At 40.1% G+C, this 27,397-nt stretch overlaps 1 protein-coding gene across 1 annotated transcript in view; it reads left to right on the top strand.

Moving 5' to 3' along the window:
- The window catches only part of LOC121461753 (ABI family member 3 binding protein), a 213,048-nt gene that overhangs the window by 67,533 nt on the left and 118,118 nt on the right, over positions 1 to 27,397 (top strand). The window contains exons 3-4 of the mRNA XM_041673008.1: positions 12,719 to 12,787; positions 18,061 to 18,193. Coding sequence (XP_041528942.1) covers positions 12,719 to 12,787; positions 18,061 to 18,193 — 202 coding nt within the window. The remainder of the gene's footprint in view (positions 1 to 12,718; positions 12,788 to 18,060; positions 18,194 to 27,397) is intronic.

Genomic DNA, 27,397 nt, shown 5'->3' with positions numbered 1-27,397 from the left:
ATCAAATGGGCCTAGGCAGTTTCTTTATTAGTTAACCAATGAAAGCAACAGATTAGAAAGAAATCACTCCCACATCACACACAAGGTCTGAGAACTGTGTCTTTCTTTCCAAAATGTGGGTTCTGCCCATTGAACTCAGGACACTGCACTCGGTGTCATGTACTTTACTGAGTCTTCTTGCTGACTCTTTCATTAATTTTTATATTTAACTAAAATATAATATAGAATATAATATAGAAAAAATGCATTATGTTCTTCTACCATTGAAATTGAGACTGGTAGTTCAATTTGTGCATTCTTTAATCATTTTGTTCAGAAGTGAGGTAAAGTTTAAAATAATGGAGGTTGTTACTTATTCTACTGAAGGCAGACATCACAAGGAAACTAAGTTAAATAAATGTCCCAAGGATGTGTACCTATCAAATGGCTGGTTCAGAATGTGACCCCAGAAATCTGGTGAGAACTGAATCCCTGTGTTTTAAGGCTGCTCAACACTTAGGAAATCTTACTTGGTCTACAATCAAGGGACTCTTCTGATCTATAATAGGAAGCTCCTGGTGGTCTACTCCTGTAATGCCCTATAAAAAAATCCTTTTTAATATACAGATCAAGCATCATTGCTCCCGAATTCATAATGATCTAAGTGAGAGAAAATGTGTGACAACCGTGCTCTCAAGACTTGTGCTTGGCCACCACCACCACCACTGCCTTTGTTGTGGTTGCCCACTTGATATGCAATGCCTCATCTACTCCACAAGAGGCCAAGGCAGACATCATTTATGGCCCTGTGTGTGTGTGTGTGTGTGTGTGTGTGTGTGATAATACAGACTGTTCACTTTTAGCACACTCTGCATGAACTGCTGTAAGTAATTGCAGAATTTTACTGTGCTGTTCACCTGGTCTTGAACATCCACACTCGAGGGTTCCTTCTGCTTCACCCTCCTGGGTAGCTAGTGCTGTCGACTACAGACACCAAGAGCTTGACACCTGCTCTTAGCATTACTGTTAATATTAGTAATTGTGTGTGTGTGTGCACATGTGTGTGTGTGTGTACTGCGTGCATATGTGCATATGTGTGTTTTCGAGCATGTGTGTGACCTGTCTTCACCCATAATCCACCTAAATAAAAAAGTCCTATGAGCTGGAGATCCTAGGAGCCTTGTATTTCCTTTACCTTTCATGTGTATTGAACTTAAAAACTTAATAATTTTTTTCAAGACAGTGTTTCGCTGTAGCTATTGAACCTGTCCTGGACCTAGCTCTTGTAGACCAGGCTGGCCTTGAACTCACAGAGATTCTCTTGCCTCTGCCTCCTGAGTGCTGGGATTAAAGGTGAAACATAATAAATTAACCAATGGGAAAGAGTTGAGTTTGAGACTCACACAGTCTGAAAAAACTGTGAGTGCCACTGAAGATAGAAGATTTTCCTCTTTTATCTGAAAATCACTTTCTGAGTTAGTTATTTTTCTGGAAATACATTTACTATGTGATAAGTATTTGGCTTTAAATCTTCAAAATACATACAAATTTTTTCATTAAAAGCTAGATATTCTAGAATCATTTAATTTTCTTCCAAGACATAAAATTTAGCAGAATTTAAGTTTCAAAGAAGGATGATTAAAGCTGTTGGCATATCAAGTATCAAGTTATTAACTCTGGGTGTACTATTCCAGAATCATTGTAAGAGTCTGGCTATTAGAAAGGACATTTTAAACGGAAAGCTAGCTAATGATAAAGGATTAACTTGTAGGGTCTGAGGGTTATCCAGAGAGTGGAAATAGAAGAAAAGAATTTGATGCTAGAATTTCCTTTGCTTTTAGGGATATCTCAAAACCAAGGACAATGTCTTATCAGCTTTTGTAATTGTCTGTTGTGTTATTCCTCTTGGAATGGGTTACTTGCCCATCTCACTCAGTGTTCTTTGGCTTATGTGAGTCATACCACATACTGGGCTGTGCCAAGCTGCATTTGGCTTTATGTTTTATGTTGTGGTCAGGTTAGGGGGTTTTGTGCATGTATTCACTGGGGTCTTATTTCACCAGCCTAATGAGGCCTCCCAGAGGCAGAGTCGGGCCTCATCATCCCCATGTGTCTGATAAGCAGACTCAATGAGTTTGAGCTATTCTCAGTTCTTCAGTCAAGGTTCATTGTCAACAGAACAAAGCGTCTCCCATGGCCTGTAGTGGTAGTCTCTGGGAGAAATAGTTCTTTGAGTTTGGGGGCGATTCTACTATTGGTAAATAGCTGGCTTGTCTGTCATGTGAAAATTTAAACCCATTGCCTGGTGTAATTATTAAATGTGTCCCATTTTCTCAGTAATTGGAAAGGTGCCTGCTTCACCTCTTTGTGAGCAAAAGCCCAAAGTTCTCAGCATGACCCTCAGATCTTTCATAGTTTTGTCATTAAGTCACAGCCCAAACTTTACTCTTCCCTTTGAGAAGGGAAGGCAAGGCAAGACGTTGGCTATGAGTCCTCTTCTGTGCCCGCTCACAAAATGTCGTGCACAGTAACTAATCAGTATGTGCTGGGATGGAGATTTTTATCAACCAAATAATTGCTGAGTTCCCTTAATGTCCTGGGCCAAGGGATTGGTCAGTTGTTCCTGGGAGTTGCCTTGTAGAACAGATACTGTAAACAGCATCTTCTTTATTCCAGGGAAGACAGGGATCCCTAAAGGTTTAGGAATCTACCAGCAGCAGGCTGACTCCAGATCCATCTTGTCCATTAGCCACCACAGCACACTGCTATTCAGCCCCACAGTATACACGTACCGTGGTTCTTTTCAGCTGTACGGGGAAACTCTTTTGAGAAAACAGGTCTTGGCACTGCGCCTCTACCTGGTCATGGTCACTTTTAAAGGACTGGGAGAAACGACAACCTGATGGTTTGAAGTCTTCAACTTTGGACACTGTTCTTTGGAGAAAACTGTCCAAATGAAGTTCCGGTCATCCACTAGGCCTTTTTAGACAGACAATGTGAGACATTGAAGTGTTCATTGGTGAATGCGTGTGTACACCAGAACAGGCTCGATCTCAAACATCTAGCTCCCACTGAACACTAAAACAGCTAAGGGACAGCAAACCCCATGCTAAGCTAAGTGTGAGGTGCACATAGAAGCACAGATAAGAAAAAACTACAGGCGAGAAAGCCAGCAATTTATCTGACAGGTTTGGTAAGTGGGAAAGGATGTGTACTGGCCATCAGGGCAAGTGTATCAGAGAAATAGGTTACTAAGTGTTTGAGATGTCACAGGGAGAATTTGCCACAGAGAGAAAGCAAAGGAGGGTTAGTTTGGGACCATGGCTGGATGAGATATACCAGGCTCTGTGTCAGACCATAGGAAACAAGATGGAGCAGCAGAGGTACTTCAGCATGCAGGGACAGGGAGAGGAGGGTCAGCTCGGTGCTGGCTTCATGAGCAGGTGGCAGATGGTCTTGGAGGACTCTGTGTTCAGAGTTAAATGGGTTATTATCACTCTTCTCAATTCCTAGTTTTCTTTACATTTCTTTTAGTAAGTGGTGTTCTGTGGGCCACGCATCAGGGAGGTGGGGTTGGAGCCTGAGATTTTGTACTTGGGCCTTCCATGCCTCTCACCTTCTTAGTTCAGTTCTCAACTGCCTCATCTCCAAGACTTGTTTGTCCTTGCTCACTGTGTCCAGCATGGCTTGGTCCTGGACACCTGACCGAGGCAACAAGGAAATAAAGAGATTATAGACACACACACACACACACACACGCAGAGACAGACAAACTGGGGTCAGGTGGGCTGGACAGGCACCTCCCACACATCCAGGAGCCTCAGCACATTTATTATGTATCACACAGGAAGAGGGGTTAGCTAGTTTTGGTAGAACATCTCTGCAGAGGAACAGTCTCAGGATGCAGCCATCAGGAGAAGGAAGCTTCAGTTGCTGTGTTTCACACACTGTCAACATTAACACATCCAATCAGAGGAAGGCATCCTCAGTTCCCTGAGTCTGACCTGGAGAAGTCTCTGCCAGTTTCCAGGGGTCTGAGACTCTGGAGTCATTGACATGGACACTGTCATGTTAATAACACACATGTACACAAGATGTCATCTGCTCACCGTACATTCACTTAGAGCCCCCTCTATTTCCCACACATGTAGTCTGACTGACCATCTACTGCTCACTCCCAGTTACCAATTTCAGCTGGCTTCCATTTCCAGCAGACCCTTAGGTGTGAACTCAGGGGAGCGTTAGGGTAGCTACAGACACACTATGGTGCCATATGGCCACATGTGGTGGCAGTTGTGCTTGCATACTCTGGAGCTATCACTGTTGTGGAGTATTAGCTTTAGATGTGTTAACATTCATTTATGCTGCGGGATATTTGTTTCAAGCTGCAAAGATAGGTTGCATTCTTTTATATTGCATTTATTTAACTCTGGAAAATTGTGTTACGTTGCCTGTCTGAAATACCTGATTAGTCTAATAAAGAGTTGAACGACCAATAGCTAGGCAGGAGAGAGGAAAAGGTGGGACTGCCAGGCAGAGAGAATAAATAGGAGGAGAAATCTAGTAAAGAAAAATGAGAAGAGTGAAGATAAGAAAAGGAGGAGAGGAGGACGCCAGGAGGCCAGTCCCCCAGATACACAGCCAGCCACAGAGTAAGAATAAAGAAAGATAAAAAGCCCAGGGGCAAAGCATAGTTAAAGAGAAATGAGATAATTTAAGTTAGAAAAGCTGGCTATAAAGAAGCCCAGGTAAGGCCGGGCATTCATAGTAGTGATAGATCTCTGTATTTTTGAGGGGAGCTGGGTGGCGGGTTCCCAAAAGAGTCAAGAATAAAAAGAGGAAAAAACCCACCTATCACTATACATTCCTAGGGTATTTGGATGAAGCAAGCACCATTCTGCCCCTACTCGGTTGTGTCGAAGTCCCAGTGCGCGGACTGCAGTTGTGGGGAAAAGAGGTTTTATTTCCTGTCCTGAGAGTGCAAACGGGCAGAGAAGCAACTTTGATAATGGAGTAAACCCTAACGGGACACATTTTGTCTTCATCTATTTTCTGCCACTATAATAGGATACCTGGGACTAAATTTCTACTGAATTTATATTTATTTAAACAAGAGAGATATCTGGGCCTCAATTCTGGAGGCTTTAAGGTTCAGGGCTAGGCAGGTGCATCTAGAAAAGGTCCTCGTGCTGCACCCCAGTCTGGCAAGTGGGATCGTGTGGCTGGCCCACATGTGAGAATGGGAAGTTGGTCCACGCAAGACAGAGCATAGAGCGTGTTTGTGAGAGAGTAAGGGACCGTGCTGGATCGATTTATAAAAACTCACTAGGGTTCCAAACATATTCCATGGAGGAACCGAACTTCATAATGGAACATAGCACAGCTCAAAGTTGCTGGGAGTCAGAGGTAAGGAGGAGGATTGGAGCCCACCTCCAGAGGGTCACCATAGTGACCATAGACACCATAGTGGCTGAAGGCGGAGACAGTGGAAGAAAGGAAAAGGCATGTTTTTTTAAAGGTCCTTAATAATTCATTTTCTATACTTTAAAAGAAGGTTTCATTGACCATTTGTTTTCTCCTTGGGCCCACAATTAACACAGCTAGTCCTGGGTGAAATGCATCTTTGATAGTGTTGCCTCCCCAAATCTCCTCAAGTGAAAGGAGAACACTGAGCAACGCTCCAGCGATGTCTCCTTCACTGGGATGTGGTTTTTTTTTGCAGCAGCGCTGTTTTGGAAACACCATTAAAGTGTTTTCTTCCAAACACTTTAGTGAGGAGCGGATGAGTCTAGCAGAGCTCTGGGGACATTGAGTTCGGAAAGAAAAAGCCTTTTTCCTTACATCTTCATCCATCAGAGCTGAGCTCCCTTTCTGTGTTTCGAGACCCCGCCCATTCCGCTGCAGGGAGAGCAGGGGCTGCTTCTCGCTGGAGTTATCAACCCTGCAGACTTATCCTTCGACAAGTGACGACCTAAATTGTAAGCTCCCACAGATGAGGTCTGGGCCCCCTTCTCTGTCTGACATCCAAGTCCTTTCTGCATTTGCTGGTGGTTCCGTGATGGGGCTGGCTACACTTCTGTGGATCTTTTGTACTTTGGTGTTATTCCAGTCCTGGAGGCTGAGGAAGCCAGAATTTTCTTTGAACTGAGGGGCATAGCAGTGTGTTCTGTCAAACTGGGCACAGGTTCATCATTTGAAAGATTTTGTAATATTTGATGGAAATAGTTACCAAACAGCCCAGGGTTTGTCAAATTGTCTCCAATTATTTTTCAGGCATAATAGGAAAAGGTTTATTGATCTACACTAAAACAGATATCTGGTATAAATAGTTTTGATAAGTAAAAGAAACAGTTCTGTAAATAGACTTACTAATTCCCTGCTTAAGAATTATGAGGCTTGCAAGAAAAGGTGGTTTGTGTTTGTGGGCTCTGCTGGTTCCCATTCCCTAATAGTTTTCTCCACTCTTCATGCAAAACTCCATTTACCCCTTCTTTCTGAATATGTTACTGGGATAATCACAGTGTTTCAGGCTTAAGGATGCATAAATGAGCAAAGCCTGAGCTCAAAGTATAGCCTGGTCTAGTCTGAGCTCAGTTCACCAAGTCTTTCTGTAGAGAAGTGGAAATACTCTAAAAGGTGGGCTCACTTAGTTCCTGATAATTACAGCTCCATAGATATTCTTTTTCTGTGTAACTATCAAAGAGCTAGTAATCTAAGTGACTTAAAGATTGCTGTGTTCTTAACTTATTTACCATTGTGAAGTTAGCACAGTGCTAACACCTTTGCTCAATCTTCCATGGACTCCTGACTTCCGTGGTCCTTTGCCACTGGATAACTGAGCGTTGGCCCTAGTGAGCACAAGTGCCGTCATATGTCTAGAAAAAATGTCCCACTAGTGTTTTCCCCAAAGAGAACCCCCACTCTTTCTTAAAATTGGTTTTGCCTCTTATCAATTGTGCTCTCAGGACCTGTGGGTACAGTCTTCCAAACCCATCTTACGCTTGTTTGCTGTAATAAACTATAATTAGAATGTATTATGAGCTTCTGTTGTACAATATATCTTTAAGACTTTTTACAGTGATATTTATGAATGAGGGTGGTATATAATTTTCTTGGGGGAAATGTTTTTGTTTCGGAAACTGTGATACTTGCTTTTGTTTATTTTTATTATTTCCACCTTGCTGTCTGTCCTCCAGTCCTACAGAACACAGCCACTTTTTTATTCAGGAAAATTGATAATAGCACTAACATATAATTAGTACCATACAAATAAGTAATTAACATATACTCTGTACAATTACAAATGAACTTAACCACAATAACCACAATGAAGGGCTCTGCGAAACAGCCACTGTGGTTTGTCTCCACTTAGTTAATGGAAAAGATAAAAGGTACCCAGAGAAGCATCTGCCTTGTCCCACTGACAGCCAGGCAGGATTGAACCCCAGCCTCTAGAGAGGGAAATGCAGTTCAACATAAAACCAAGTTCTTAGAGTAATTGAGAGTGTAATGATAGCTTGTTTGTCAAATAAAGCTTTTTTGGAGATCAGAGGTCGAAGCTAGCCACTAGCTAATCATAGAGTCTGGAGGTCTATACTGATAGTCAGGAAGTGATATGGCCAGGTAAAGGGGGGGGGGTGATAAGGCTGAAAGAGACAGGAACTCGCTCTCTTTTTGGTTGGGAAGTTGAGAAGTAAGGTGGCTATGGTTTTGCTCCTTGGTCTCTCTGATGTCTCAGTATTTTCCCCCATATCTGACTCCAGGCTTTTATTATTAAGACCTGTTAGAATTCATGCTACAGGGGAGGAGAGAGGGAAAGGAAGAAGGAGGAAGAAGGGCAGGAAGAGATGGGAGATGAATGAATGTGTTTAAGCTCCTGACATGGTGTTTTCTAAGGTAACCTTGGCTTGCCTAATGTTTGTGCAGACATATGCATGGTAGAGACTTTGCATAACAGAAACCCATGCGACTGTGGCAACAAGCTGAGCAGTGCCCCTTGAGAGACTGGAGTCCTCTATTAGATCTAAGATTTGAAAGATAGAATTTAAATTGGGCAATTATGGTAGGATTATAACCTTCACTAAAAATACAATATACGTTGATACATGTCTTCAATGTTAGATTTCATTAAACAATAAGTTCTCTTATCCATTATCCTAGGGCATTTGCAATCTTAAGCAAATTAAGTTAAACTGGGGATTAACTAACAGAATTACAAATTTAAAGGGATTACATCCTATATAAATTATCTTGCGTGGAGATTTTAATTGCATATATTCCCTAAATAATGAAATAATTTTGGTAGAATGTCTGCTAAGACTCCAATGTATGAATTTGTAGTCTGCTACAAATCTACAATACAGAATGGAATCAAAATCTTGACTTTAGTTGCTCCATCTTCCCATGTCTGTATCACCAACAGAGCATAGACACTGCTGAAACACTGCAAGGTGGGAGTATTTACAGAGCAGTTAGTGCGAATACATCCACACCCAGTGCTCCTCTTCTGTTCTGCCACAGCTTATGCAAAATGACTGTGAACATAACCAAAACTGATTTTTAAATGGTTCCTATGACCATGTTAGATCTTGGGCATTGTCTTTGGCATCTGTATTGCTCTAATATTTCAAGTCCTTGTCAAAAAGCCACTAGCCCATTAAATGCCTGTCTTAAGGAAGTAATTAAACATTAGTTCTAAATTGAGTAAAGCTCATGCCTGATCTTTGTTTTCTAGAAGGGCATTGTTGAGACTTATTAAAGAGACATTTTGAAGACTAAATTAAGATATTTATATAATTGTAGGGTCACATACAAAACTAATATTGAGGGCCTTTGTTTCAAAAAGCAAGATTGATTATATCATTAGAGGTAAACCTCCTCCACCCACAGTCTCTATCTCGACTTTTGTCATGTGTTTTTTGTTTGTTTGTTTGTTTTCAAGACAGGGTTTCTCTGTGTAGCTTTAGTGCCTGAAGAAAGATGCTTAAAAGAAATCCCACACTAGCTCAGAATTGAGAAATAAACGGTTATTTGTAAATTTAAGGGTAGACTCACAAATCAGAATTCTCTGCTGGAATGGAGATCAGAAACCGAATCCTGCAGCTGGAAAAGAGACGAGACAATGCTCTACATCGGCATAAATAGTATAAGAGGCCACGCCCCAGTGGGTGGGTAACTATTGGCTGTAGGATTTCCTATTGCAAGTGCCTGTCCTGGAGCAAGCTCTTGTAGACCAGTCTGGCCTCGAACTCATAGAGATCCGCCTGCCTCTGCCTCCCGAGTGCTGGGATTAAAGGTGTGTGCCACCACCGCCCAGCTGATAATGTAATTTTAAGAATAAAAACTATAAATTACATGGCATGGAGCTTTGACCATGATAGTGCACAAGGCCCATTTCAAAGTGAATTCGAGAACCTTTGAGTCTCAACAGCAGGGCTGGGAGTGCGCAGTGTTTTGTAGTTCCTGCATGCATGGGATTTTCTAAGCAGAACTGTGGGAAGGCTGCACAAAATGTCTCAACTTTTATGCACCTTCGATACAGGCCTGCATATTCCATGGGTGTTCATTTTAACTTATGAATGAGGGAGAACTGAAGGGGAGTGGAATTGTCCAGTCTTTCCCTTTTCTTCCATGTTTGCTAACACAGCAAAAATGGGCATAAAGAGGTTCTTTGCTGGTTTGGGTTTCATTAAACACCACCTTATTTGCCAGTGAAACAAGCTCTGGCTTGAGTGAACAATGTGTCACATTGGGGCTGCCAGTAGCTCCCTTTATATCCTCTTTCTTAGTCAGAGGCAAGATTTGCTTATCCTCATCTAGCATGTGTGTGGTACATGCTGGCCTGCTCATGTTCCTGTGGAAGCCAGAACTCTACCACCAGCATCTTCTACTACTTTACCCCCTTAGTCTCTGAGACAGAGTCTCAGGGAACCTGGAGTTTGCTGCACTAGGGATGCTTTATGCGAAGAGGGAAGTGAAAATCCATAGACAAGTGTTAGTATTTCTGGCTCCGTTGCTCCCGTGCATACTCCAGCATCCCACAAGACATAGTATTACAAAGTTCAGTTCAAAGATCAAAGTATTAAAATTTTTAGGAGTTTGGCACGATGACTTAGAAGGTTAATGTGATTTTCCCTAAGCCCTATGACCTGAGTTGGATCCTTGGGACCCAGATGGTGGAGAGAAAATGCCTTCCACGAGGTGTCCTTTGAACTTCACAGACATGCGTATGCACCCACCCAAACACACACACACACACACAAAAGAAGTTAAAAAAAAATAAAAAGAATTTCTGGATGGTGGTAGGGCCTAAACCATCTGGGTGCAACTGTAAATGTTGCACCCCTGTGAAGCTGACCGTGTCTCAGTGATCTCACTATTACACAAGGTGATTGCAGAGGATGTGCAGAATCACCGTGTCAATAGTTTATAAATTTATTAACAGTTTTTTTCACACAGAAACAGTTTTTTTACATGGTAGTTTATTGACACCTAAATTATTCTACAATAATAATCTCACCCAATGGTGATTGTAGTCTTGTTATTGAATTTGGATTGAGCACTTGGTAAGGGAGTTTCAAATAAGCAATATATACTTTCAAGCCCATGGGGCTCTGGGAAGGCTTGAATACACCTTATCTGTGATCATGAGGTCTTATGGCTGTGTGTTCATCAGGTCAGGAAACAGCTATGTAGCAGACACAGCCCTGAGGTGAGTTCCGGGGACTGCTGGGGTTGCTTACCTTAGTAACTCATATGGCAGATTATAACAAATGGGGAGATGCTAGCCATGTAAATGAGGTTAGCTCCTTAAAACCTTGGGTAAGAAGGCCTCTTACAGCTTCTTCCATAGCTCAGGTCTACCTGAGCAAGTAGTGCTGAATTCTGGTTGACTGCAGCAACTAAGTCAAATTTGATGAATAAAAAGTCTCAGGTCTTAATGTTTCTGAAGCAATACTGTGGTAATAACTAATCAACAGTCAGCCTAGTAAAACTGCTGTTAGAACGCTGCTTTTCAGGTTCTAGTGCCAGGCTTCTTTAGCCTTATTCCCCAGGGAAAGGTCAGTGCGCTATCTGCCCCTTCTGCAGCCCCATGACACAAAATAATCAGATGCGATAGGGAGTCAATTCAAAGCAGGAACTCAGTTAATTACTGCGAGTGTCAGCTTATAAAGGTTAAGTGACATCATGAGATGCAGGGGTACCTCCAGCCAATGAGAGACAACCAAGTCCTCTTTCTGGCTAGAGGGGAGTCTACCTAGATGTCACTGTCTCATCCTCACTAGGTAGCTTTGAGACTATCCTTCAAACTCAAGCCAGGCTTTTCTCTGTCCTACAGGCCTCAAGGTACAGGCCCTGAGATAATTTTGGCCCAACATCCTAGGTGCTGTTTGTTTATTTATATATTTTTTATCAGTCATCTTGGATACAGTAGTTTTTTAAAAGGCCACGAGAGTCACATTCAGATAATCACTCTTCTGGTGGGTTGACATCTGAACATGAGTTGTCACCTGCTGTACCCTTCATGGCTCCTGACATCTCAATCTTTATTGGGTAATCTCACACCTCTTAGCTTTAACGTTCATTCTCAGCCTTTTAGCGAAGAGCAAGTATAGTATCTAATAGAGTTTAACATAATTTTACATGCACAATTTAAGGCCTAAATATTTTTAAGGATTGTCTCTGATATTTCAATGATAAGCTCTGGTGGATAACCCCATTCTTACCCATCTAGAGTTGCAAAATAGGATTCAGTGGAATTTAAAAGACATGAGATTGGGGATGGGCATGGGCTGAATCTAGAAGGTATTAGGGGAAGAAGTAGGGACTAAATATTATTAAAATAAATTGTATGCCTGTTTGAAAATTTCAAATAATTAATAAGTATACTGTATCTGGCTGGAATGATGACTCAGAGGTTAAGAGCATTTGCTGCTCTTGCAGAGGACTGGGATTTGGTTCTTAGCACCCATGTGGCACCTCACAACCATTTATAACTACAGTTCCAGGAAATCTGATGCCTTCTTTTGGCCTCCAAGGGCCCTAGAAAAGCATGTGGTGCAAATATACATGCAGGTGTGTGTGGGGGTGTGTAAATGAGCTTGTGGATATAATATAAAATTGAGAAAGGCTTTCAAGTGGGTAACGGTAGATGTGTGGAAAGAAGGGATGCAGGCAAAAGGACACATGAGTCATGAAAGATGACAAAAAGCTTTTTATTTTCTAGTTTCAACCTGCAGGGTTTTTCTTTTCATCTTTAGTGCTGGATAAATGCATAAGGATGTTCTGGGCAGTGAAAGGAAAAGCCTTAAGCAAAGCCGCATAGCATCAGAATGGACGTTCTGATGGCAGAGACATTCATTGAGATGCATAGGGTTTGGAACTGGGCAGGAATTTTGAGTGGTTTCCTTAAATGAACTGTGTGATGTTTTCATTTGTGAGTTAATGAGAATAAGGTGATTTTACTTAAAAAAGAAAAGTCTGTGTAGCATGTTCTTAAAGACCTCATCCCCACCCAAGGCCATTTGGGTTTGAAAATATGGATCTAATTTTCATTTCTAAGACTTAATGGGCTTTTTAGAGAGTATTAGTTTTCCAGTTCTTGGGTCTTCTCTTTCAGTGGTACTGGGGTCAGAGAGAGTTTAACACCAGCAAATGTTCATTCAGGACATGGGTGTGCTAACTGCTGTGCTGGTTATGAAGGAAAGGGTTTTGCTGAAAGATAATGTTGTTGTTTCAGATGCAGAGCCAAAGTATCTGATAGTCGTGCGACCCGCTCCTCCTCCCAGTCAGAAGAAGTCATGTTCAGGTACAGTCCTTGCTCTAGATTTTCTTGTACTTACCTATGCACCATGTAATTTCACCTTCCGCTGCATGCTCGAGATGAAATGCTTTGGGAATGGCTTAGCAATGTGGGTATAGATGGTATCAGTCCAGAGCCTGCAACTTACCCTGTGGGACGAGCAGCATAGCCTGGTCCTAGACACTACTCTCAGCATAAATAGGCATTGCTGCTTCTTGTCACTGCCTACTCTGGGGTTTAGACAATTAACACGCTCTCTTCACCTTGGTTATTGTGAAGGGTAAGTGTCATTTTGTCTAGTTCTATTCTATAAAGGGTGGCCTCTTGCCCACTATTGGCCTTTCAGATTTTAAAGGCAAAGCTTTATGTCTAACCTTAGCTTAAGGAAACCATTTGTTTGAAAAGGATATCTCGTTTGTGTATATACTGTAGAGATCGGAGCTTTGGTTTTATTTACTCTGTGTATTTCCCTTCTGGGCTACTCTCAGACCAGGAAGGCTGGAGACAGAAAATGGATAAAATACATATGTAAAACTTCAACATGACTGTAATAGTGTTACCAACTTGACAGGAGCTGAAATCACCTTGAAAACATCCTGACACACCTTTAGTGATTATTTGGTATCTGGGTGTGCCTGTGAGGGGTTATGTCAATTAGGTTGATTGAGATGGAACTGCCTAACAGTGGGCAGTATGATTCCCTGAGCTCCGGTCCTGGACCACATAAAAGGAAGAGACTAGCTGAGTGCATGAATCCTTTGGTCTCTGCTTCTTGGCTGGGGGTGTACCCCACCAGCTCGTTCAAGCTCCTGCTGTCTTGTCTTCTCTGCTATGAATGAATTACACTTAAATTGTGAGCCAAAATGAACCCTTCCTCCTTTAAATTGCTCTTGCTCAGGTATCTAACCACAGCACAGGAATAAAACTAAAGACAAAAGATTAAAGCTTGCCATGTCTAATTTTAGGACAACATTTTGTCCTCCAACAGAGCCTCTTTCTTCCTGTGGACAGTATCGACCACAGAGTTTCGCTTTGCTTTCTTTCTCTAGTGTGAACTCTCCTCCACTCAATCATTCCCTAACCACTTTTGCCTTTTGAGTAACCCTCACTGTTATGCAGAGAAGCATCTCTGTGTTTGTTCTGCTTATCTGGAGGGATCAGGTGGGAGGAACAGCATTTGACACTTCTGCACAGAGCATAGGGGCCTTGGCTACTCTGAATTTGTTCCCAGTGTAGCAACACAGGGCTGGTCACCGTAATTCAGTTTCCATCACCCTTCTCTCCTTTTCTTTGACTTCCGTTATTTCTTTTACAAGTAGTATTCCTCATTGTCCGCTATGTTCAGCTAGTCCGGATTTATCCCATGCTTTTTCAGACCTAGGCCAGCTGGCCTTGGTGAGTTCCCGATAGAACATCCCCATTGTCTCAGTGTGTGGGTGCACCCCTCGTGGTCCTGAGTTCCTTGCTCGTGCTCCGTCTCCTTCTGCTCCTGATTTGGACCTTGCATTGAATGATCAAGAATCTTGAAGCAAAGGGGAAGACTGAGTTATCTCAAAACAATGTTTTAAAATTTTGAACAATGTCAAATGTGACTGTCATATCTTAGAATCTGATTTTATTTGGCTAATCACATGAAACCCTGATCATATAAATAAAAATTATAAAGAAAATTAGACCACTGAGGCTCTTGTAGCTTAAGTATTAACTTCTACCTTCATTTCATTTCAAGTTTTCTGACACTAGTCCTGGAAATTATTTCTCACTTCCTTATTCCTAGCTCAGGAAGCTGTGTCACCCTGTTCAGCATGTGACAGTCCACCTTTGCTCTCAGGCAGTGGATGTCATTTTTGTTTTGGTATTCTGCATCTGGGAGAGAAGCAGTGACTGCTGAATCACTTCCATTTGTTCTACATTCGCATCTGCCACGTAGATTATAATTAGCTAATCTTTTTCATATTAAAACCACCAAGTTAGTGACATAATCATTTGATCATGCAAGTTTAGGATCCCTTGGGGAATGAAATATACATTTTTTTCTTATCTAAACTGCATTTTATGTCTTCAAATATTGTGAGCAGAGCCAAGGATTCATTATAAAGGAAATTAGAAAATAATCAAGGAAACCAATATCCCAAATATGAGTTTTTTACCTGGCATTCTATGTGACTTTGGACACCCTTGAGACTTTTCTTATCTTTATTGTTTATCTATAAAATATGCTGTTGCATTACATTCACGACAAGTCAACTCAGAAAGAGAAGAATAATATAATCACCTCAACGTTTGTTTCTAAGCTGTGTGTGCCCCCTGCCTTCAGTCAAGATTCTCATCTCTTCTCCTTGGAGGTCAACTGTAGACAACTCAAATCACCATCTGCAAGGCACGATGACAGATGCCTCTGACAAGTTTATAGAGGAGAGCACATGAGTGTTTTCAGCCATCAGCTGTTATAATATCCATAAATGACTTTAGACATCCTTAAGAGGTCAAATTCTCTAATTAGGTTTCTAGTATTCTGTTACTGTGTCAAATACCCAAGATAACCTTAGTTTTAGAAGTTTCATTCCATCACTTCTCAGCCTTTTGGCTGAGATCAAGTGTAGAAGTTTGATTCCATAATCACTGGATCCCATTCTTTAGGGCATTAATGCTCACCTTATGTTCAGAATGAAACACACACACACACACAAAAACGAAAAAAAAGGAAAGAGACTAGGATTCTCCAGTCCTTTTAGAGCAGACCCCAAAGATCTAACCCTGTCCCATATGGCTTACTTCTTGTAGTAACTCCCAGGAGCAGCGTGATATAAAAACCAAGCTTTCGGCATGGGGACACTCATTCAAGTCATACAGCCATATGTAATAAAAATTTCTGTTTATTTTTTTAAAGTTGAAGGTGTTGATACTTCATCATAAGGAAATGACAGTTGTTTAAGGATACAGATTTACTCTGCTTTGAACATTACACAGTGTATGCAAATTTTGAAAGCTACGGCACCCCATAAATAAGTCAACTGTATTAGATTTAGATGTTTTTATTTCATACATTGTGTGCTTTCTGGATCCAGAGGCTTTCTTCCTGGAGTCATAATTGACAGAACGTAAAGAAACAGATATGGCAGTTTTCAAGAGCGTTTGATTCAAATAATCACCATTGCGCTTGCTTATGGGATCCTGTCCTATACACTTTAATAAAGGTCCCAGGCACTGTGACATGTTGTTCCAAGCCCATTAGACTGAGAATATAGAAGTTCTTCCTACAATCAACACAATATGCCCAGTTTCATGGGGTAAAGAGGGTGACGGGGCAGTTTTACTAGACTTACTTTTCAAATCTGAATTTTATTTCCCTGATTGAACCTGTATTCAAACTCCTTCCTTTTCCTGACTTCTCATTTCATTCATTCATTTATTTATTTATTTATTTGTTTGTTTATTTATTTATTTATTTATTAAGGATTTCTGCCTCCTCCCCGCAACCGCTTCCCATTTCCCTCCCCCTCCCCCGATCAAGTCCCCCTCCCTCATCTGCTCAAAGAGCAATCAGGGTTCCCTGACCTGTGGGAAGCCCAAGGACCGCCCACCTCTATCCAGGTCTCCTAAGGTGAGCATCCAAACTGCCTAGGCTCCCCCAAAGCCAGTACGTGCAGTAGGATCAAAAACCCACTGCGATTGTTCTTGAGTTCTCAGTATTCCTCATTGTCCGCTATGTTCAGCGAGTCCGGATTTATCCTATGCTTTTTCAGAGGTAGGCCAGCTGGCCTTGGTGAGTTCCCGATAGAACATTGCAATTGTCCCAGTGTGTGGGTGCACCCCTCGCGGTCCTGAGTTCCTTGCTCGTGCTCCGTCTCCTTCTGCTCCTGATTTGGACCTTGAGATTTCTATCCGGTGCTCCCATGTGGGTCTCTGTCTTTGTCTCCTTTCATTGCCTGATGAAGGTTAATATTCATGAGGATGCCTATGTGTTTTTCTTCTGACTTCTCATTTCTATAGTTTCAAATAATTTTTGAAATTGAAGTGCCTATACCCACACCCTCACTCCCGTGAGTTTAAAAAGACTCTGTATTCATTCATCAGCATAACCTGTGGTATTTCTCACATACGTGAGTCCTATCAGAACAACTGCACTTCCTGTGTGACCCCCACCTTGCAGTGTTAGATAACATGTGTGCAGCCTTCCATCTGTGGGCTTACTGTAAGCATATGCTTATTATCGTGTTATAGCAAGGGGGGTTACACTTTAAGATTAGATTTTAAAAATATGGCCTAAAACTTCCATAAGAATGTTCCATTCTTTTTGGAGGGTATTAATTCAGTCTAAAATAATAGTTCTCAACCTTGCTAATGTTGCAATCCTTTAATATAGTTCCACATGACGTGATGACCCCAACCAGAAACTTATTCTTTTGGTACTTTATAGCTGCAATTTTGCTACTGTTATGATTTGTAATGCAAATATCTGAGAGGCAGGATACCTGACATGTGACCCCCAAAAGGCTCACGACCCACCAGGTTGAGACCCACTGGACTAAACGGCACATTTTTTATTTATCCATGGAAGAAATGAAACAAACCGAATGTGTATATACACAGAGATGTAAGTGTGTGTATGAAATCCAATACCTCCATAATGATGGACTCACAGGAAAATAAAGCTAGATACGATTGCACATGGCTTATATATATGCATATACATATAAACATGTACATACACACACATATATGCATATATAAACATACACACCCAAGAACAGTGAAGCATTTCCTTTGATTCATGTTTAAACTCATGGTCAAAAATCTGTTTGTAGACTATATGAAAAGCCATGAACTTCTCAAAGAATTGATAAAAATTATATTATTTTTAAAAACACTCTCATAAAGTCCAGAAATGACTCAAAAATATCTTGACGTGATAAAAGCTAAACCAAAAAGGAAAGGAATATCATCCAACCAAGTCTTCTTTGTGCATGCATTTTACTCAAACAGTGATCAAAAGGTACTGTGTCCTCACCATAGCTCCCAGGGACACCAAGGTGAATGAAGAGGTTGGGGGGGGGGGCAGGAAAGATGGAGGAGTGAATTGGATTGTGTGTTTTGTTTTAAATTAGTATTTATTTTTAATTTTTCTTTTTGGGGGATGCTATGGGGGTGAGGAACAGATATGGAGGGACTGAGATTGGGGTGCATGATGTGAAATTCCCCCCAAAAAAATCAATAAAAAAATAAGTTAAAAAAAAAAAGATACAGTGTCTGGAATTAACCTTGTGCTGCCTCCACAGGGAAATCTCGCTCTCGAAAACCTCTCCAGCTTGTGGTTGGTACTTTGACACCAAGTTCAGTCTTCCTGTCCTGGGGTTTCCTCATCAATCCACACCACGACTGGACATTACCAAGTCACTGTCCCAATGACAGGTAATTCCCCATAATGGAAATTATTTTTCATTACTTTTGAAAGGGTTGACACATGCTCAGAAAAATGTACAAACTTTTGGACCCTTAGCATTTACTTATCACCTATTAGCTATATTGTTCTAGTTATGAAGAGTACATAGACACCTAGTACAAGGACCCTGACATTGACAAAGTTAGGATCTGAGTAGAAAACATATGTATGTATGTTTATCAGCAAAGGAGCAAACACAAGGGGTAGGAGCATATACCAAATGGGCAATATCATACAGAATGGGCAGTATCATGCAGAGAGCACAGATGAGTGAATAAAAGATATAAAGGATATATATACATACATACATATATATACATTCACATACAGATGCATATATATGTCTCTTTATGCATGTGTAGTGATATATATATGTGTGTATATACTATATATAATATGTGTGACACATATATGTCTCTTTATGCATGTGTAGTGATATATGGGTAGTATGTATATATACATGTGTGTATGTGTATGTATCCTTTCAAATAATCAGAAATATTCCTTATTTTACTTACTACTAAGCCAGTGACTTACTTTGCTTGGTGATTGATTCTTGAAAGTACTTACTGTTTTGTTTTGTTTTTCGAGACAGGGTTTCTCTGTATAACAGCCCTAGCTGTCCTGGAACTAGCTCTTGTAGACCAGGCTGGCCTCAAACTCACAGAGATCCTCTGCCTCTGCCTCTACCTCCCGAGTTCTGGGATTAAAGGCGCACACTACCACCACCCAGTAAAAGTACTTGCTTTTTAATGATAATTGCAGTTGTTAGTGAATGCTAGTACTAAAAAAAAAAAATTCAACACTTTGAGATGGGCTCCTACTTTGTAACTCAGATGACCTTGAACTCACTGATCTTCCTGCCTCCTCCTCCTAAGTATTGATCTTTATTCTGAGAATTCAAGAGTGTTTGAAGCAGAAGTTTTTGAAGTGTGATCAAACTACATTATTGCCATCATTGGGGAACATGTACCATGCAAACTTAAGATTGCCCACCGCCAAGCTTCACTGGGTCAGAAATGAAGTGTGGGTCTCAACCATCTGTTTCAACAAGAATTCTACATGATTCTGATATTAATGAAAACTGGCTTAGAAAATGTGCACACACAGGGAGAATGAAGAGGGGTGACACCGAGAGGTGACACAGAGAGGTGTTTTTTTGTCAGCACAATTAAAACAATCAGCTATGTTTTTAGGTAACTGTAACTCATTTGTCCTTAAACCCCACATAATCTTTGGCCCTGTCTGAAATGAGCAATGTGTTAAACACTGAACCATGACCCTAAATGGTTTAAGTAGAGTATTTGCTTCTCATAATTATTTACTACGTAAGTATCAAAATTCAAAAGTTATAACCCTATAAGTTTGAAAAAATTTCAAGTTTCAAGACCTTTAAAAAGGGGTTTCTGTAGTTCTTGTTTTAAATACACTAGAAATTATTTCAAATTTGAGAAAAGTTGCATTCCTACTTTAAAAGAAAAAAATGCGACATACAATTTAAACACAGTAAAATCTGTAAAACGGGTACATTTTGAGTTATAAATTTTGATATTTTATATTTGGTAGTATTAAGAAACAGATCATAGTATCTTAATCTCCATACATTGTGCAGTTGTGGGTCTCACCTACTGCAAGTAGATGTTTCTTTTATGAGGGTTGAGAGATGCACTCATTTATGAATATAAGGATAAACCATTAGGAATCTGATTAATACTATGTCCATTCATAATTATATTAGTAGTAGGTTCTTTTTTTTTTTTTTTGGTTTTTCGAGACAGGGTTTCTCTGTGGTTTTGGAGCCTGTCCTGGAACTAGCTCTTGTAGACCAGGCTGGTTTTGAACTCACAGAGATCCGCCTGCCTCTGCCTCCCAAGTGCTGGGATTAAAGGCGTGCGCCACCACCGCCCGGCTTAGTAGTAGGTTCTTGATAAAGGCCTATGACCTATCTATCCCAAGGTTCTTGACCTAGTAATGGTACCAGGTATGGGCTTCATCCTTTAGTGTGAGCTTTAAATCCACCAGAAAGTGGTTGGTTACTCCCATGATGTTCATTACACAATTGTACTGGTGAGCATGTCTTGCAAGGCCAGTCATTGTTGTAGCTCTCAGGGATCACAGCCAGGTAAGAGGATGGTTTTTTCCTCTGGTAGAATGCACAGCACTTTCAAGCACTATGAAGCCAGCCAGTAGGGATGAATCTTTTAGATCAGGACCAGCTTGATGTCTCCATGTTCTACAACTCCAGCAGTAGGGTCTTATTGCCATGTTCTGAAGTGTAACAACGACCAGTGGCAAGGGCCTATGATGTCTGGGTGTCTGTGGGAGCTCATTGGCCAACATCCAAAAGAAGAAACCTTTTCTTTGCACTGGGATGTTTTATTTATTAGCTTGTGATTAGTCTTGTAACATTATCAGCCTGAGGGTAGGAAGTGAGGATTGATCTGGGAGGATTTGGAAGGGAGGAGTATGATTGAAGCATATTGTATGAAATTTTCAAAAAAACAAATAAAACAACAACAAAAAAGAATTCCAGAAAGCTCCCTCCCCCAAAAACATCCCCTAATTGGATTTTTATCATTATAGATTAGTTTACCTCCTCACAAAATCTGTATGAATGGGATCACATTGCATGAGAGGGTTGGTCGGTCTGTATTCCTTCAGCATTCTTTTAAATTTCATTTCTAATATTGCAGGTGTTGAACGGCTATTACTTATTTTATTCCCGAGTAGCATTCCAGTATGTGCCTATTCTAGTTTCCTAAGAATTGTATCAATGAGGCTGGAGAGATGGCTCAGTGGTTAAGAGCACTGGTTGCTCTCTCAGAGGACCAGGTTTCAACTCCCAGCACCCATGTGGCAGTTCATAACCATCTTTCCTCCAGTTCTAGAGGATATGACACCTTTTTTGTCCTCTGAGGGCATTGCACACATGACACTACTATGTACATACAGACAAAATGCCAATGCACATAAAATAAAAATAAAAAATAAACTATGTTGGTGATTGTTTTTAAGTCTATAGCTTCTATAAACATCCTCATACAAGACTTTGAATGTATGATCTAATTTCTTGGGCCAAAAGTTCCTCCAGTTGGAGCTGCTGCATTGCAGGAGTGCATGCAGGATGCATATTTAACTGTCTTTCTGACTTTGCCTACATTCCCTTAAGCAGGCTGTGAAATCCTCTTTGCGTTTTGTGCTGTGGCCTTTTTCATCGTAGCTCTCCTGGAGTAGTGTTGACCCATTACACTGAACATGCACTTCTCTTGCATTAAGTATAGCTGAGCTTTGGGGTTATGAGATCATTTTTGTACAGTTTTACTCTTGTTTAAACTGAGCTGAAATGAAAAGCCTTTTAAAGTCTTTGCGAGTTCTCAAAAGTACCTTTAAAATTACTCTGATTAGGAAATCTAAGCTGAAAAGAAATGAGATCCAATTTTCCTTCCTGTGCCGATGGTCCTCAAGGAATAGAGTACTTGGGAAAAAGTGTGTGGATGATTATTTCCAAAACTCTTTTTTTAAAAAATAATTTTTAAATGTTTCAAAAGATCTGAAATATTTCTTATTTCACCCACCACTAAGCCCATGACTTATTTTACTTGGAAAATCCTCTTGAAAGTGCATATTTGTTTTACAATAATTCCAGCTCTTAGTGGAGTAGTTCAGTGTGCCAACACCGAGAAGATAATGTGAGGGTTGGAGTTGCTTCCCCTCCCGCCAAAAAACCAAACCAAATCAAAAAAAAAAAAAAAAGAGGAGTGAGGGAGAGAAGACGAGAAAGAGGAAGGGAATTTGATAGTCTTATAGCAAAACCAAGTTTGGTTTTAATGGTTGCTCAGCTTGCTTGATGAATCCTTGAGGTGATGTTTTCCACCAAAATCAGTAGCAGCCAGGCAAATTCTTGGAGCATGTGCAGCCATGCCTTCCAGTGCCTTGTGACTTCCCTTATTTATGCTTGAGTAAAGCTGACTTTTCCATGAAGAATTTATCTACTCTTGGTTCTGATGGACAGAGGTTGCCACAGCTGGCAGCACAGACGGACAAAGTGTTTTAGAGAATGTCGGAGCAGATGCCTGAGAGCTACGCCATAGACTCTAAGGCTTGTCTGACTCAGATCGTAAATACATCTCACCCTTACCCCTGGCTCACCAATTCTGGTCCTGCCCATGTCATTAAATCAATAGAGTCATGGATATCGAATTGACGTATTAAAATTCTGCTTTGAGTAAAGTTTTCAAAAGACTCTGTAAGTATCATGTCAAAATGATTACATCTTTTCAAATCGGAGTTGGAAAAATAGGGACCTGTAAAGGTATGACTTGGAGAAGAATTCAAGAGTCATGGCTGAAAAGGAGTACTTTAAGTACTTGTGGAGTCTGCTTTTCCAGGCATCTTTGCTCCCAAGTCGGCACAGTTAGTAATGAGCTGACGTTCGAAGCTTTTGTTGTGCTTGAGAAAAATGCCTTGTGCTTGGGCAGAGGGCTGATCCCCAAGATATACAAAGAACTCAAGAAATTGGTCATCAGAAGAACAAATAATCCAATAAAAAATGGAGTACAGATCTAAACAGAGAGCTCTCAACAGATGAATCTAAAATGGCTAAAAGACACTTAGAATATGTTCAACATCTTTAGCCATCAGAGAAATGCAAATCAAAACAACTCTGAGAGTCTGTCTTACACCTGTCAGAATGTTCAAGATCAAAAACACTGATGACAACTTATGCTGGAGAGACTGTGGGGTAAAGGGAACACTCCTGCATTGCTGGTGGAGTGCAAATTGGTACAGTCCTATTGTATATCAGTAAGACAATTTCTCAGAAAATTAGAAAACTTCAATTTTCTATTTCAATTTTCAATTGGGTTGCCTCAAGACCCAGTAACACCACTTTTGGGTATATACCCAAAGGATGCTCAATCATAACCATACCACAAGGACATGTACTCAACTATGTTCATAACAGCGTTATTTGTCAAAGCCAGAACCTGGAAACAACCTAAATGCCCCTCAACTGAAGAATGGATAAAAAAAAAGATGTGATATATTTACACAATGGAGTACTACATAGAAGAAAAAATAATAAAATCTTGAAATTTGTGGGCAAATGGATGGATCTAGAAAACATCATATTGAGAGAGGTAACCTAGACCCAGAGAGACAAATATAATATATACTCACTCATAAGTGGCTTTTAGATATAAGGCAAATAAAAACCATCCTACAATTCACAATTCCAGAAAACCTAGACAACAAAGAGAATCCTCAGAGAGATATGCATGGATCTATTCTACAAGGGAAGTAGAAAAAGACAAGATCTCCTGAGTAAATTGGGAGTGTGGGGATCATGGGAAGGGGCGAGGAAGGTAGAGGAGTGAAGAAAAATATATAGCTCAATAAAAACAATTTTTAAAAAGCACCAAAATTACTGTACACATTGTAAACACCTGAATGTCTCTACCAGAAAGGCAATAATTAGAAACAGACTTGGAGAAATCTACTGTCATCTAGTCTTGCTGAATTTTTATGAAGTTAGACAAATCCAATGGGTTAGAATAAACAATAACAGCTAAAGGGGGTGATTATGTCTTGAAAATTAGAAGACTAATATAGCTGAGATTTTCTTTCAGCAATACCTTCTTTAAAAGCCACTGGAATCTGACTGCCCTTGGATTGCCACAGAAACACAAATGGGGTTATTTTAAACCAATAAACCTTCTGTAAAGATTGATTTATAAAAACATTTCAAGTTGGTTTCTAGAAACCTCCATTATCCCATGCAGAGAATGTTTTTGGACAAGTTGTTCTCTTATGCCTTGAGTTTGGGGTTTCCATATTAAAGCTCTGACTTAGTAAGTTTCCAATAAGGACAGCTTGTGTTCTGCTTTATGCTTGGGTGTATTCATGGGCTTTTGCCCTAGCTTTGCGGCCTATTTCTAGCTGTGCTCACACACATCTGGCTGGGTCTCCCACGATTTTGGATTCTTTCCTCAGTTCATGCTGGAGAGTAGATGTGTTTCGTTTATGGTTTTGTGCTCATTGGTCTTTGAATTAAGAAGGTAACATTTGTCCACAGTCTAAGACCAAACAAGAACTTGCCAAGCTGATGTAGAAGAAGAATAAGATTTTTTTTTATCCAAAATTAGATTTAACATTGATTGCTTCTTTGTCTTCCCCATTCCTCCAGTTTGTCAAGGCTTTTAAGATGGCTTTTTCAGCTTTATAATTTATTTGTCTAACATTTTTATGCTTCATTTGTTTATATGAATTTTGGTTATTCAAGAGGGATATAAATTTTATTATAATTTTTTCTTCTAGATTCTCTAAGAAGTAGGCTTTTCCCCCTGCCTGTAAATTCTCACTTGATTGAACATGGAGTCTTCTTACTTGTTTTGCCTTGTATTATAGTATTCCGTAAGAGTGGGGGTCATGTTCCCAGGCTGATAGAAAACACAAGCTAAATGGTTAAGCAGGGAACTGTCCTCATTTTCTGTTATGTTACTATTACCTCAAAATCAACCTGACAAAATTGAACTGATACCCCTTTTCTGGAAACATCATCTCATTTGTCTTATTACTTTCAAATATATTGAAATTCTCCTTACACCCTAACTTGTATATTCATTTACTTTTTGTATTTCATTTTCTATAGTGTCCAAGTCATATGGTTTTGTTAGAGAGAAGTACTCATATCTGCATCCCCATCTTTTCCTTCTCTGTTCCCAAGCAGACAGTCCCAACCAAAGCATTTCTCTATACTCCATATCCTGACAGTAGCACACTGGCCATGTTCCTTGGTTCTTTTCCATATCTTAGGCCACCATACCTTAAACAATGCTGAGGAAATCTGCACTGATCACTGTCAGCTTACTCTTCCATTCCAAATTCATCTTGACCTCTACTCACATCTCTATCCTCGGAGGATCACACTTCTGACTTCACTCCTCTTGATTCCATTTTTTCCCTCATATCCATTAAGCCTTTGGTTCCTTGGTGGTCAGTCTCTTCTCTTTCTCTCAGTTGCTCCTTCATTGCCACTGGTAGCCTGCCTCCTGCATGCAAAGAGACTCATGGTTTGTGTAACCAAGACAACGTCTCTTGGTCCTGTTCTGTCTTCCACACTTCTTTTCAACCTCTTAATCGTCAAGGCTTTTCTTACGCTCTTGATTTTTACAGCATTCCCATCCATTTTTGTTGGCTTACATACATTTCCCTCTGTTTTTACTGAGATGTGTTTGTCATAAGTGATCTGTTAATTATTAAATCCAGTAGAAGTTTCTAAGCTATTAACTTCTTTATAGAATTATTGGATCAGTTTGAAATTTACCACAGGCATTCAAAAATAATATACTAAATGATTTGAAGAATAGAAAAGATGACTACATGAGAAATAATGTGGGAAAGATACATGGATCTGAAACAAGATTAGACATGTAGGGAAGAGGAACTGATAAATTCACAGAAATGTGGATTATGCAAGGACAGGACTCAGGGAAGATTTTAAGATAAATGTAAAACTTGTTTATTTATTGTATTTTATCATTAGAGGATTCAGTCTGCTAAAGATGGCACACACCAGAGTATAACGGGATGTGAATATTTTTATTATTAAGAAGGTGGAAAATAGTAGTCTGTGCTTGTATTGAAATACAGTGACAAGGTTCATTTTATTGTTGCTTTGGTAGGTCCCAAAACAACTACACACCTTCTTTGGAAAGTCAAAGGAAAAATTGATGTGCTTATAAGTAATAACGTGGTATAAATTACCAAGAAGTCTACTCTGCTGAAGTTAGAATAAAAGAGGGAGAGATCACTGAGAGGATGGAGTGAGAGTAGAATTTCTGTCCAGTCACTGTAAAGAAAGAACGTTAACAAAAAGGATGTCGGGAGGAATCCTTTGATACAAGGATGGGGAGAACATACAGTGTCCATATTTTCAGAAACACAGTTGTGTCAAATTCAAGTCTTGTTGAAAGAGTATAGTATAAAGGGGCTAATGATGGGAGAGTTTGCAAGGGATACCTTAAATTTGATGTTCTTCCCTTTCCCCTAAGTATAGTTCACTACCAGCTGCCACAACACAAATTCAGTTTTTGCACCAGGTAGGGTTTTAGAATAGAATATTAATCTGTTGTTAAAATAATTTTTTTCTAAACAGTCTCAAAATGTATTTAGTCGAAAACCTCTTGAGAAAATATGTGTGTGTGTGAGTGTGTGTGTGTGAGTGTGTGTGTGTGTGAGAGAGAGAGAGTAAAGGGACAGCTCCCCAGAAGTCATGCTATTTTTGAGAATGGGTTAATAGTTAAATCATCAACTACTTTTTAAGGCACTGTGCTATTTTTATTTATTTATTTATTTTGGATTTTTGAGACAGGGTTTCTCCGTAGTTTTTTTGGTGCCTGTCCTGGAACTAGCTCTTGTAGACCAGGCTGGCCTCGAACTCACAGAGATCCACCTGCCTCGGCCTTCCGAGTGCTGGGATTAAAGACATGCGCCACCACCGCCCGGCCTGTGCTTTTCTTTTAAAAAAAGAAGTTTTTACTGTGTAGCCCAAGATAGTTTTGCACTCCGGACCCTATAAGCTCAGTGCTTCAATTGCAAGTAAGAATCACCATGCTCCAGATTGCTCTCTGTATTTTAAAAAGACACAGAGCCTTCCCATATGGTTGTGCTCAAACTTAATCATTCATAAAATCCACACAACCAACATTTGATCCTGAAAGTTCTCAGACAATGAGGAGAATGTTGACTATGGATTATGGTAAATATATAGAAAAACAAGTTTAAAAATCTTGAGAAATATTAAATTGACTGTTCTCTGATTCTGGGTCTTTTTATGTTTATTTTCATCTACTTTTGCCAAACACCACAGCAGAAAGAGAATTCAAAACAGACCAGAAGTATGGCTTGGGACTCAAAAAACAGGATGAGGGATTTTATTATTCAGCTCTAGCTGCTCTGGGGCCTCTTCTAATTCTATAAAGTCTGGCTTTGCTAAGATTTTACCAACAGACTAACTGGAATCAACGAGTAAGAATCACAGATCTGCAACACAAGCAAGATTTTATTGTATTTTGTCTCAACTGGTTACCATTTTAGGGAAATAGTTTAGTTTGTTGAGTGAGCCTTATGAAAAGTCGCAAAATATTATTGTAGACCCAGTAGCTTAAATTGGT

Source organism: Microtus oregoni, unplaced genomic scaffold, assembly GCF_018167655.1.
Source record: "Microtus oregoni isolate MIOR12 unplaced genomic scaffold, Mior012 000023F_ref0000262, whole genome shotgun sequence".
In the NCBI taxonomy this organism is placed as follows: Eukaryota; Metazoa; Chordata; class Mammalia; order Rodentia; family Cricetidae; genus Microtus; species Microtus oregoni.
This window is presented reverse-complemented; position numbering and strand designations above follow the sequence as displayed.